At 34.1% G+C, this 14,380-nt stretch overlaps 1 protein-coding gene across 1 annotated transcript; it reads right to left on the bottom strand.

Annotated features, from left to right (window-relative positions):
* Positions 1-835: 835 nt before the first annotated feature.
* Positions 836-1,957, bottom strand: LOC143563755 (nuclear transcription factor Y subunit B-3-like). The gene is made up of 2 exons (XM_077051228.1): positions 1,872-1,957; positions 836-1,390 (listed from the first exon to the last, which is right to left on the bottom strand). The coding sequence occupies exons 1-2, from the start codon at positions 1,955-1,957 to the stop codon at positions 1,006-1,008; spliced, it is 471 nt and encodes a 156-aa protein (XP_076907343.1). The 3' UTR covers positions 836-1,005.
* Between the last annotated feature and the right edge of the window lie 12,423 nt (positions 1,958-14,380).

The raw sequence follows: 14,380 nt of genomic DNA, 5'->3' as shown, positions 1-14,380 counted from the left end.
AGTATAGAGCTAAATTTAGTTCTTCATATTGACACGATTGGTTTGTATATAATGTTATGTTGTAACTATTCGTTTTTTTTGCCTCTAAACTCTCGCTAGTGTTTCGTTTATTGATGAAAATTGTTCTTGCCGTTAAGAAAAAACTTTAAATCTCAGAATTTAGCTACACAATCCGTCATTTGCCACCTTTTTTTTCAAAAGTCCCAAAAAGCATGATTTTTATGGTACACCATTAGGCTAAGGGGTATACACCCCTCAACACCATTCCCCGCATTCGTCACGTCTGCACCACATCAGCTTTCCCCCATCATTCAACATCACCGTTCAACATCCTCCGGTGAGACGCCTCGCGTGAGGGGTGCTATGTCAGCGTCTACATCAACCAGTGGGGGTTGTCCGCCAATGTATACCGGATAGCCTTATCATCGGTTGGTTCCATTCTTTGGCTGAGTGAGTGACTACATCTAGGAAGTACCAAAAATTACGTAACTTTTATGGGTAAATGGAAACTTTTTGCTTCTTTCGTCATGTATAAATATTTTCTTGACATTGTCAAAATTTCTGATTTTCCATTTTCCAGCAGAAGTCTATAGGAAACATGCAAGAAGCCTCACAAACGGTTTATGATCAAAAGGAACCTCGGTAAATTTGAGTCATATTAGAAAAATATCAAAATAAATACACCCGTTACTTTTTTAATAGCCCCTAGCTAGTAATATTGGCCGGTAGAGGCGGCATCACGATGGTATAGGTGGTGGCGATGGCATGATGACAAGGCGTTGTCTGAGATGGCAACGCAGTGTCTGAGGCGACGTCAACGTCAACGAGAACTGTGGTGTCAACGAAGACAGTCATGATCGAAGGTATGGTGTCATTTTCATTTTTAGAAACATAACAACTTCATGGAATAAACCCTATAGAAATTCTTTTTTAAATAATTATTATTTCAAAATTTAGTAACACTTATTTTGTAAACACACCCATTACTATCACTGTTTCTTGATCTCAATAGTGATAAATCAACCTTGCCTTTTGAGGCATTTGCATCTGGTAACACATTGGTGATCCGTACAACCGACCGCCACCCACATCACCATCATCATTCTCCTTCTCCTCCACCAGCCGCCCTGCACTACCCGCAGTCTTCTCCCCCTCCATATCTCTAAACTTCTGCAAATAAACCTTCAACGACTCCACATAATCCTCAAACCCTAAAGTCGTCATCGCCCACAGCAAATCGTCACCATTGATCGTCTTTCGCTTCTCTCTCTGACACTTGTCCGACGCCTCGCCAGTTATGAAGCTAACAAACTCCGACACACACTCTTGCACCGTCTCCTTTGCATCCTTCGATATCTTTCCGTTCGCTGGCACGCCTTTCTTCATGATCCTGCATTAAAAGTTAAACTCTTAAGTGTGCGTAAATGATGGTGTCACTATATTTTGTATTTTGAATTGTATTGATAATTGTTAATTAATGTTTCTAAGTCCCGATGAATAATTAAACACGAACTAAACGAATGACTCTCGTTTATTAATCAGAAAATATAGCTCAAAAAACTGATTACAACTCTTAAACCCTAACTCGGTTTGACTTTTGATGAACACTAACTTGGTTACATCTCACCTCTGTAATATCTAATGTCTAACCATAACTCGGTTTATATAGACTAACCAAACATATTAATGAATCTCAAAGCCCAATAGGTCCAATCTGGTCACCTATGCATGACGGACCTATTAAGTTAGAAATTACGTCCAACAATGTTTGTATAAGAGATAAAGTTATATAAATACTTAATTCATGCTTATATAAATACTTAATTCATGTATAAGAGATAAAGTCTAATTACATTGTGTCTAATACGTACCTGCTTACATTCGCTATCGGAAGAAACCTATCTTGCTCGCGAAGCGTTGATTGACCGCCACCGGATTCGTTATCGGAGTCCGCCATTGATTTCGCTAGGTTAAGGTTAATGCATAATTTTTTCGGTGATCCGAGAATGATATTAAGCGGGAAAGAAAGAAAGAGAGTTTATAAGAAATTAAGAATACTATTGTTATTGCCAGGTGGGCAAGTAATGACGGTTGTTGGTGGAAGAGTCAACTTCAGGTGGATTTGATGGACGTGGTGGAATGTGGACCGTTGATAAAAGTTTCACATGACATGTTTTGATTGTGGAAGACGAATAAGAACTCACCGGTGCTTGAGTGAATCTGTTGACCAAACATACATACATATAATAAGAGCATCACAATGGACTATGTTAAGGTGGCAAGCCAAAGGACCAGCAAAGCGGACGAGTTAGATGACTCGGATCAGACCTGATTATTTACATTAGAGTCAGTTCTCAAGCTCTAAAAATACCATTAATTAACTGGGCCCGGAGACATGTTGAATCTCGTGGGTCTTACCATTTTCTCTTTATAACTTAGCTTGTCTCGCAAATTAAACATACATTGCTAAAAGGTGGTAACAACACTAGTTGTGAATCTCAAACTTTGTATGAAGATTTTTGGCAATATACCATACAAAAGTGATTAGACCTATATCATTATCCACTCAATTTCGCTTCAATGAGACTTATAGTTATTCTATCAGCTAATAGAGAAAGTGGATGAAAAATAAGACACAGAAAATGCCTACTAAAAAGGTAGAAGAGAAGTTTAATTAAACCAAACAAATGTTAAACCGTATGTTTTTGTGTTCTCAAACGCAACAAGTGCATTGGTAGCGGAACCACAACAAAATGGAAAAAGATTCCGTCATGTAAGTTGGGGGCGTTTTCTTATGTTTTCACTCATCCAGTTTAATTAAAATTGTACCTAAGAGTAAAAGAAAAAAGAATAAGAAGTGAATTGGCTGAAACAATTAATGGCGATGCTTTCAGTCAAATATAGGGTCTACGGTCGTTAAATTCGATCACGCTCCCAAGGAGGTTTTCCTACAGTGTGGGTTTCCTCCATGATAATGTTTCTGGGTGAGTCATGTCTGAAGTGTCAAAGTTAGTATAAACATTTGACATTCCATCTCAGAAAAACTGATTACTCCCGAATTGAAAGTAATTTTAAACATGATTAAAAAAGAATTCAATAGCCCTTACCCGAATCATGCATTATTGTTGTCACCCATGTTTTAGCACACTAAATTAAAATGTCTTGGGTATATATATATATATATTACACTTTTAACACATTGCGTTCATATATTTCCAAAGGATAGATAAAAGCATAGGTACACGCTTGATATAATATTGTGAAGGAAGAACCATATAAACTTCATCTATATGCAAACTAGGGTTGTTTTTCGGATTTCGGGTTTTTTGTCGGGTTGACCTGGTTTTTGGTAAGGAAAAAGTGATATGATAACTTACCCATGTAAATTCAGGTTGGTCAGGTTCGAGTTATTCGAGTTTGGGACTTCGGGTTAGTTTGAGTAGGGTTGTTCAGTTTTTAGGTTTAAATCTAAAAAAAATGTTTTATTCACAAATATCATTATGTTATTAGATAAATAACATAAAAAATCAAACATCATATGATAATATGAATGTTAATGTTCAAAAGTCTCAAAACAAATTAAAAAAGCATAATATTTCAAATACTGAATACTTCAAACCAAAACACATCTATAAAGAAAAAGATTATTATGCATTTTTATTTATCATTGTGTTTTTTTGTTTATTTTTTTCATTAATTGTTTCTTTTTTCCGACATTGTGTTTTGTTCCCTCAATATTGTGTTACATTTTTTTATCTCTATCATGTTATATTTTTCGATTTATTATGTCTTCTTCTAAGTATCATTGTGTTTTTTGTATATTTTTGTCATTGTGCTCATTTTTCCTTGATAGTGTGCCTTTTATTTAACTAGGACGACATGGGAAAAACATTTTAGTTTTCTTATTTTTTTTTTGTTTTTGATTTAGTTTGAGTTACGGTTTTTTCTATTGACTTTATAGAGGTTTTTTTAGGCCACAAATTCTTCTCATCCTTTTTCATTATCATGACCCTTTGTATATGAACCTAAGCAATATAATTGTATAGTTAATTGGAGCTGGTTTTCTAGTTCAATGACATAAAGGTGATGGTTGGCTTAAAATCTTAAAGGTCTTAAATTCGAGACTTGACTAAAGGAGGATTTCCCACAGTGGATTTAATCATTGATGGTGTTCCTAACTTTTTAGGTGAGTCAAGTCTGAAACATTAAAATCAGTATAAGCAGATTACATCCTGTCCCAGTAAAACTCACTTCAATATGTATTGGTGCTAGTTTCAGAAAATAGCATGATTTTGTTATACAAATAGAATATCACACTAATAAAAATTCAATCACGATTTTTAACATATTACATATATACTTGTGTAATATAATATAATACTATTCCATATACGTAATATGATAATATTACATGTATGTATTACAATAATATTGTTATATTACATATATGTAATATTGTTGTATTACATATATGTAATAAAACCATAATACATATATGTAAAATCATGGTTGGCATTTTTTTATTTTTATATTTTCTATGTTTTGGTAAAAAAAAATAATAACATATAAGTAGGATTAAAGAAAAAAATTATATATATTTGTTTAACTTCTTTATTTCGATATTCTTTATTAGTTATCGAGTTCTCACTTAAACTGTCCCATATATGTGTATGACATTGATATTTAAGGCTTTCTAGGTTATACTATTTCTTTTAAGGCAAGTCGAACACAACTTATGAAAAATGGAACCACATCAAGAAGGCTCTGCCCATAACAGCAAGTCAAAAGCAACTACTGCTTCAAGTTCTAGCTCGGGTTCAATATCTCCGGGTAAGTCTATAATTTGTTAAAATAGTTATCACCAAATAATAAAAAATATAAATTACAATCGCTATTATGTTTTTACTTCATGAATTACAATCGCTTTATCATTTTGATCTCAACTGTTATCAAACATCAAAATATTTAAGTGTTTTATTATTAGAACATTGTTTATTTTATTTGATTTTTATAATGTGTTGTGAAATATGTCTCGCAATCCCAAAAAATATAAAATAATATACAATAACATAAAAATGAAAAAATGCAAGATGATGATGTAGTCCTTTATTAGTTTTAGCCCGTTCTGAAAATTTTGTGTTGCATTTCTTAATGTTGTGGCCATTTTCTTACTTTATGGAGTTAGTTGTTTCACGTAAATTTCATATATTAAAATGAACACATATCATAAATAAATAAATATACTAATAATATTTAATGTTTTTACTGTAATTTTTTTTGAACGACCAACTAAGTAACGTCGAGTACTCCGTACGCGACCCCCATTGGCTAAAGGTAGCCCGAGCCAGCCACGAGTCCGGACGGACGGAGCCCCTAGTGGTCCACCTATTGAGGGATTTCCCGGATAAAACCCAACCCCCACGTCCGCCAAGCTGCACGACAGTGAGGAACCGGTAAAACCGGGTGAGATCAGGACTCGAACCCTGGCAAGCTATGGTCATCCCTCATATCTCCCATATAAATTTGTAATAGTGAGGTTTGAACCTTTATTTCCCACTAGTAAAGTGATTGCTCTACCCTTGAGCCACAACCGATAAAAAATAAAAGAAATAAAACTATCAACCACTTTAAAAGAATTACATTTACTACACTTTAATATCGGTATATGCTAAAAGCATTTAGTGAATGCTACATTTTTTTACTTATAAATGATGATATATTGGTTTTAGGTAAACGTTATGCTTACATTAAGACCAACTATAGTGGAGCTGTGGCGTGGTTATCAATCCCTTCCACATCATCACCATATCCTCGTTAATCCATTACTAGAAGGGCATCAAGGGCTTTTAACACCATTGGGTGCTACCATGTTAGCGACACGTCAATGGTCAAAGGTGTGAGGTCACATATACCTTGTTCCGGCTAATTTAATTATCTCTTTCATGTATAATGAAGGATCAAATCTTTTGATGACTTAAAAAATATTAAAAAAACAAAACAAAGCCTTTCAAAAAAAAACAAAAACAAAACAACTACAACTATCAATAGCTTTAAAAGAATTAAATTTACTATACACTTTAATACCATTATACTAGCTACAAGCCTTTGACAAATGATACGTTTATTTCACTTATAAATGATGATATATTAGTTTTAGTTAAACTTGATCAGATGAACACTTAATACCTAACAAGTGTTCTAACTTTTCTTAGAATAATTTTGATTGAATTCATTATGTTTATAAATTAATCAAGTTGATTGCAGTGAAAATTAAACAATCAAGCTAAGAATTTATACGAGGGAAATAGTTCATTAATTGAAATTAAGTGATTACAGTTATACTAGATTTCTTTCCCTCACCCTTAGTTTATCTTGTCTGATTTTGTACTAAATAATACTTTTTTGGAGATGTGTAAAAGTGCTAATGATCAAGAGACCGAGACTCTCCTGATCATTATATACAAGTGTATGGTGTTTATGACACTTAGGGTGAAAACGACATAACATATTACGTACAAAAAATTAATAAAATGAAAAACTAGAAACTACTAATACAATATAATTAAAATTAGAAAACTTTTGAAGACTACATAACAACTGATGAGACCCATAAGTTGTTTCGTTTAATTCTTTATCTTCAATTGCAGTTATACATAATCAGTAGTTCCTCTTGATAAATGTTTGCAGCATCAATCATTTGAGAGACATTCTTTTTATTCCTTAATTATTTTAAAGTGAAAAACAACGAATTTCATGATCAAGTTGTTTGGTCTTCGGCTCATTAGCCGTTTCCTATTCCAATATTATGTTTACACCAACATCAAGCATTGGCGGATCCAGCATACAAACGGGTGGTTCCCCGGAACCACCCGAGTTTCGAAATAATAGTGTACGGATATATAGAAGACGCGTAGGAACCACCTTATAAATTAAGAGGGAACCACCTAAAAAAAATTCCTGGATCCGCCACTGACATCAAGTGTAGTGGAGGTGTGGGAGGAGTGTCAGTCCCCTCCAATCATCTCATATTCTCTATAATTCATTACTAGAAGGGCGTCAAGTGCTTGTAGCTAGGGGTGTTAATCGGGTCAACCTGATCGGGTTTTGGGTTAATCGGGTCGAGTTAGTCGGGTTTTTCTTAAAAAACATCTAACCCGAAACCCGACCCTATTAAGGTTCGGGTTAGTCGGGTTCGGGTTATTCGGGTTAGTCGGGTTCGGGTTATTCGGGTTAGTCGGGTTGACCATGCTACTTTATAATCTGAAGTTGATTTTTATGCTTGTAACTTGTGAGTTGCAAAATTTCTCATTCCACTCAATTTTCAATTTTTTTCACAAGTAATTATCTTATAATTACATATAGGCTTGTAAACGAACCGAATGGACATGAACAAAGGCATGCCCGTGTTCGTTCGTTTAACTTTAAACGAATACGATCACGAACACTTAATCGAACAAATATTTGTGTTCATGTTCGTTCGTTAAAAAATGAGCATGCTCGTGTTTTTTTATGATCGTTTATTTAAAATCTAAACGAACAGTTCACGAACATAAATTAACACAATTAAACAAAGATAAATGAGCTTGAAGGAACATGTACATACATTAACGAACACAAACATACATAAACGAACATAAATGAACGCATTTAAGTGAACATAAATATAAACATATTATGATGATATAATTTCTAAATGCGAATAATATTTAATAATTATTCTATTAATATGTAAACGAACATGAAAGAACGTAAACAAACTTAAATGAATAATCATAAACGAGTGTTCACGAACATAGATGAACGAGTAAAACATTTTTTCATGTCCGTTCGTTTATTTTAAAAGAACCTCCAGTCTAACAATTCATGAACAAGCAGAAGAATAATTAACTCCTCTATAAAACTTTCAGTATTGACTTTTAAGTGCTAGTTTTATATTTTTATTATTGTATTTGAAGTAAAGTATAATCACTAATCGGGTTATTCGGGTTAACCCGAAACCCGATTATTTTCCAAAAATAAACCCGAAACCAGACCCTATTAACAATTCGGGTTATTCAGGTCAACCCGAATAATCCGATTAATATTTTTGACCCTATTTAACCCGACCCTAATTAGCTTATTCGGGTTCGGGTCGGGTCGGGTTAATCGGGTTCGGGTATTTTGGATACCCCTACTTGTAGCCCTCTTTAGTGCTACCATGTTAACAGCGCCAAGGCTTAAGGGTGTGGGGCCAGATCTTGTTCCTATCAATCAAATCATTCCATTCAAATATTTATATACATATATATTAGGCTGAGGGGTGTGGAGCGCGAGAAAGGGCGCTAGAGGCTAGCCGCTCGCGCCCCGGGGCGCGAGCACCAAACCACCGAGGCGCGAGAGGGGCGCGAGCGCGGAAAAAGAGGCAGGCGCAAGAGGGGTAGCGGCTAGGGGTAGCGTGAAGGGTTCTTGGGTTGCGTAAATAGAGCCGTTGGCTCATATAATGTGTATTAAAAAAAAAAAAATTTTAAACCAATATCAATATCACATATATATTCCTCTATATAAACCAATATCACATACCACACCCAAAACCATTCTCACATACCACACCCAAAACCAATATCACATACCAATATCACAAACCATCAACCCATTTTAACCATATCAAACACAACTTCAATCTCCAAACTCATATATAATATCCCAAAACCAATTTTTTTTTAAAAAATAATGTCGTCGTACTCGTCTGATTCCGACTCCTCCGAAGAGGATGATTTGCTTCTTCATGTAGGGGGAGTTTTGACCGCAACCGTGGTCAATCTCTTGCAAAATCAAGCCCATCAACCCCGACTCCCGAGGGTTAGAGCACCACATTTGTGGGCGAGGCGACCAGATGATCTTGTATTAGATTAGTTTTATTATTAAATATTATTGTTTGTTTAATTTTTAGTATGTTTTTTTTTATTATGAATTTTCAAAAAAATGTGTGTTTTTTTAAATAATTTCTTGTTTTTTTAATAATACGTTTTTTTAATACATTTATAAAAAAATAAAAAAAAAACCGCTCGCGCCCCCTCTCGCGCCCCTCCACACCATGTCCCGGGGCGCGAGCACCACAACCAACACCCATCTTATCAAGTTTCTCTCTCTGCCACACGTCACAATATTATTGGCTGGCGCCCCCACTCGCGCCCCCTCTCGCGCCCCCCACACCCCTCAGCCTTATGTTCACTATTAGCGATGAAATATCATTAAAATACAAATATCACCGAAATAAAAAACATGAAAAAAGAATACTCGTCTCGGTGCTAATTGTGTTTAGTTGATATCAATTCAGTAAGATACCTATAAAACTACCCATCTGTATTCATGGTTAACCTCCATCCATTGTATTAATAAACTTATAAAAAATGAGAGTTAGTAATCATTTAATTTTTACATTAGGAAATGTTGATGCATTTTAGGTTAACAAATGGTGCTGCTAAACATACCCTTCATTACAGGCGGCATCGGGTAAGGGGGAAAATACGTTTGTGTCGACCTCACAGGAGTGTCCCCTCTTGTTGGGATTAGGGACACTGGATTTGTAGCAGGCCAGACAGCATTGAAGGCGGCATCGGGCAAGGTTGCTAAACACGAGAGAGCTTGTTTGGAGAATCAACACGTGTTTATCCCCTTCGCCTTTGACACTTTTGGTTTCTTAGCTCCGGATGCCGTGGATCTTTTGAATAGGGTTCAGAAAGTTGTGTATAGTAGCGTATCAGCCCATAAGAATCAAAACGTTGTTTTTAGTCGGATTGGGTTTGCTATCCAAAAGGGGGTTGCGGCGCAGCTTGTTGCCCGCTTACCTGCCACTTCATTGTAAATCGTTTGGATGTTTCTATGAAATATAAAAGGAGCATTACATCATTTTTATTAAATATACATCCCCCTTAACTTATTAGATAAATTACTATTATCTCTTAACATTATATTTTATATATATATATATATATATACACATATTAGTCCTATAACATTTTTTCACTTAATAATGTTAATTTCACCCCAATCATAATCTTAATTTCATATCTAGCTTTTGATTCCTTGTATAGTTATATGAACGGAATATGTTTTGGCAATTGCTATTAGTTTGGTATTTTAAATCAAACCGAATCGAATACCAAAATATATGGTCGTGATGATTTCTATATATTTTAAAAGTATATAGTTTTCCTATTACTGCTTATTAACATTATTATTAATTAAGAAAACAATTATAAAACAACTGATATATAAATATTAAAATAAGTTATCATTTTATGAAAGAAAATTTAAGAATTCATAATATAATATACATACGACTATACGACCGGTAACCCTAAACACTAAACCTTAAACCCTAAAACCGAACCTTAAACCCTAAACCCGAACCCCAGCCCGAAACTCTAAACTCAAAATCATAAAAAAAAAACGTAACTTGTAAAAAAAAAATAATATGAAATCCTTATTTTTGTGCTAATTTTGTAATTATATGATTTCAAGGGGTAATAGGAAATGTTGATGCATGTTAGGTTAAGAAATCATTGGTTTAAATTATCTATAACATGAAACATTAGGAAATATACATGGAAATGATGAAATGTGAGAACATTTCATTCTTTAGCCTACTCTCAATTCATTCATTTTCAAATTTTTCGTCTGATTTGATTTATAGTTGTGTTAGCCACTAACTTGAAAGCTTTGACAAAATTAAGTTATCATACACGATACAACTTATTTGGCCATTGACACAATACTTTGAAAGATTTAAGATCAACACATATCTTTTCACTTGTTTCTTAAACAACAACGCGTCATGAATAAATATATATATATCTCATATTATATATGTATGTTTAAATTGCTTTGTGAAATTAGGAGGGTTTTTATCGAGTATAATACATTAATACATGCAAGGAAATCAATACAATGTTAAAAATCTCACCAACTATCCACACACATGTAGTTTAAGAAACTAAAATCACAATCATAGTGTGTAAAGAAATAGACATTCGAGAAACAAGTGGATGAAAGAAATGAGCAAATAGTTAAAGTAAAAGATGCTAGTTATCAACCAACAGGATGACAAGATGGTTACAACTTACATGCTTGTTGTAACACATTAGATACTTGCAAAACAAGAACAACTTATGATCTTCAAGATAGAAGCAAATGATGAACTCATACGGTTTTCCTCTCATATGTTCTCCGTATGTTAATGTTTGTAGTATATCTTCTTTAATACTACACTTTGAAATGATGAAGTACATTTACAGAAATCGGAGATGATAATGACAAAATTAATATAACTGCCAAATACAAAATATTGAAATCACTATATAATTTAAGGCAAAATATTAAATGTATTGAAATAGATAGTACTACGACTTTTCAACTTCCCTTTAATCCACAACTAACTGGTTGATCTCTTCACATGATTTTCCTAAACACATGTTGCAAACTTAAATGTGGAAAAACAAATTGTCCGGTGAACTGATAATAATGGTGAAATAATCGAATCATCATATATAAAAGTCGAAAAACATGTATATAGGAATTAATAAATCTCCCAATAAGCGCCTACGCATACGTGTGTAAGTAGTGAGATATGACTGGAGTCGTGACATTGGGAATATCTAGCACGGGCAAGAGGTGTGATACATCTTGGAACTAAACTCACCCTCTTTTAGGCCTAGTTAAGGGAGGACGGGATGGTGCGTGGTTAGGGAACCATCACGCGTGATGGCCTCACGCACACCGCCGCCGGTCCCCCCTCACGAGTTATGGGGGGGAGTGTGCGTGATGGCTATCACGCAAGTGAGGGGGGAGATTTCGAAGAGGGAGCCGTTGGATATATATATATATATATATATATATATATATATATATATGTATGTATGTATATTAAAACCCATCACACTCACACAAAAACCTATATGTATGTATGTATGTATATTAAAACCCATCACACCACACCAGGGCCGGCCCTAATGTATTACAAGGCCAAGCTTGGGCTTTAGCCCCCAAAAATCTTGAGGCCTCCATTTTTCAAAAAATATTTATATAAGTTATAAAACCATTATATGAATTATTTGACAATATGGATATTTTACTCCGTTGGTAAATTGACATGCATATAACTCTATGGTCCAAGGATCGAACCACACTTATAATAAGCTTCAGCATATTTGTTTTTCTTTAAATGTGTTACGGTATAACTCTATGGTCCAAGGATCAAACCACACTTATAATAAGCTTCAGCATATTTGTTTTTTTTTAAATGTGTTACGGGAGGGAAACAACTTGCCAATTACCCAATATTTATTATGTTTAAAAAATATTTTTATTTTTCTCATTAACTTTTTTTATCTTTCTCATTAATTCAATATTTTATTCCTAGTACTTCAATTACTTTTTATTTTGTTAATTAAAGGGTAATTCAATAACTTGAGTATATATTGTAGTTTCCAATTAGTTACAGTCAAAATTACTTCGAGTTTAAAACTTAAAAGATTAAATTTCAACATTATATTAGTTATAACATACATTTTTCTCAATTGTGTGACTATGTAGTGTCGTCCACAAGATGTTTTTCAACATCTTCGAATAAAGTAATTTTCATCTTGCGCGAAATGCATTCACATTTTGATTGGTTACTTTTAAAAACAAATATGACTTTATAATGCACTAAAATGTTATGAAACAGTTTGTTGAAGAATAATGAAAGTATTTTGATTTTATATTTAACTTATTCACTATATGAATGTGAAACAGAAGGAATAAAAATTTGTAAAGAACGGCTAAAAAAAATTTCTTGGCAAAGGCCTCATATTTTTCATTCGCTTTAGGCCACCAAATTTGTTGGGCCGCCCCTGCACCACACTACCACCCCTAATAAATTCCATCACATGTGCTGGATTTGGACTTGATGAGGTGACACACTATCATTAGGTGTGACGGGTGATGGAAACGGAACCACCCCCTCCACCTAACTATTACATAATAATGAGAGTGAATAACAAACATTAATCTAGAAACATATGTGCAACTACATTTATGGGTGGCTTTGAGATAACCTAGGAAATGAATACAAAGTCTCCATGTAATGTTGTCGAATGAAGAAACAAACAACCATACAAACTAGCAAGGACGCAAGCAAGAGATATAATAGAAAACCGGAAGATAATATGTCAATATGGTCGTGGTTCAAGGAAGGTAAGGCGGACATGCTCATACAAGGTATGAAGCAGCTAGATAAAAGAGAAGAATCATACGCTGTTAAATATATACAAACAACAAAAACCAATCAAGCATTCAAGATGAAGTTCTTAGGCAGTCGAAAGATCTTCTGACGTTGTCATTTAGATGCAGTCTACCGCTTTACCGAAAGACAGACTTTATGTACATAGGATAAATCCATGTTATGTCCAACATAATGATGTAGCGCATTAAATGCATCCTAGACGTGTATATAATCCATTCTCATATGTGAAAGAAGGTAAATTAATTAGAGTCAACGACCACATTTATTAAAAAAAAAATCCAGCTATTTGTTTTTGTTGTATTCTTGATTACTAATCAAACCGAAGCGTTTTGTGCACGTGAGATCTGAACATCCAAACACCGCTCCTTTGTAATCCTAAATCGTCATATATCTTGGTGATTTAGGAAGCAGCATGTGCATGAAGGCTCCTTGAATCTATCTCGATTCACACCGGCTGACTAAATGCCACACCATTTTTTTTATTTTCTCTTTTATTCAATGCCAACAATCTCCTCTAATACAGTGTAACACCCTAACCAATGTTTCAATGCATAATATTGGTCCCAAAAATTTCGTTTTGTTTTGAACCACAATTTATTTAACTCTACTAAGTATCGTATTTGCAACACATAAGTATCTACTTTTAAAGCAAAATATGAACTCGCAATCTTAAAATCTATTTGCAAATCATAACTAAACCATTGTGATGTGTGTCTGCTTATAGTCTTGAGCACTTATCATCATCCACATTCTTGCCCATTAACATTATTTAGGGCAAAACAACCCCACAATTTAGTATTATTACATAAAAGAATCATAGCAAAAAGATATGCACTAAAACACGAAAAAACATACCAAAGATCTTTGGATGACTGCAAGGTACGCCGCTTTAGCATCTAGAAATAATATTTGGCGTAAGTGTCTAATACAAATAGTTTTGGGCATAGGGTATGTTGGTGGCATAGGGTACGCCTCCCAGCAGCATCATAATTCAATTTTCTTTTTTAAACTCGCTCGTTCGATCCATGCTTCTCTTACATGTTACTAATCATCCATGACTGAATTTGGTAGATTGTTCTTATACTTCCATCATTTTTCACTTGATTTATTTTATGA

Source organism: Bidens hawaiensis, unplaced genomic scaffold, assembly GCF_021521415.1.
Source record: "Bidens hawaiensis isolate Kalapana, Puna unplaced genomic scaffold, B.hawaiensis_p1.1 tig00021515_1, whole genome shotgun sequence".
Taxonomy (NCBI): Eukaryota; Viridiplantae; Streptophyta; class Magnoliopsida; order Asterales; family Asteraceae; genus Bidens; species Bidens hawaiensis.
The sequence above is the reverse complement of the archived record's forward strand: the minus strand, read 5'-3'. Positions and strand labels throughout refer to the sequence as shown.

Coding starts and splice junctions, on each gene's coding strand:
- LOC143563755 (XM_077051228.1), bottom strand. CDS start 1,957: ATGGCGGACTCCGATAACGAATCCGGTGGCGGTCAATCAACGCTTCGC. Junction 1,391..1,871: donor CCGATAGCGAATGTAAGCAG/GTACGTATTAGA, acceptor CTTTTAATGCAG/GATCATGAAGAAAGGCGTGC.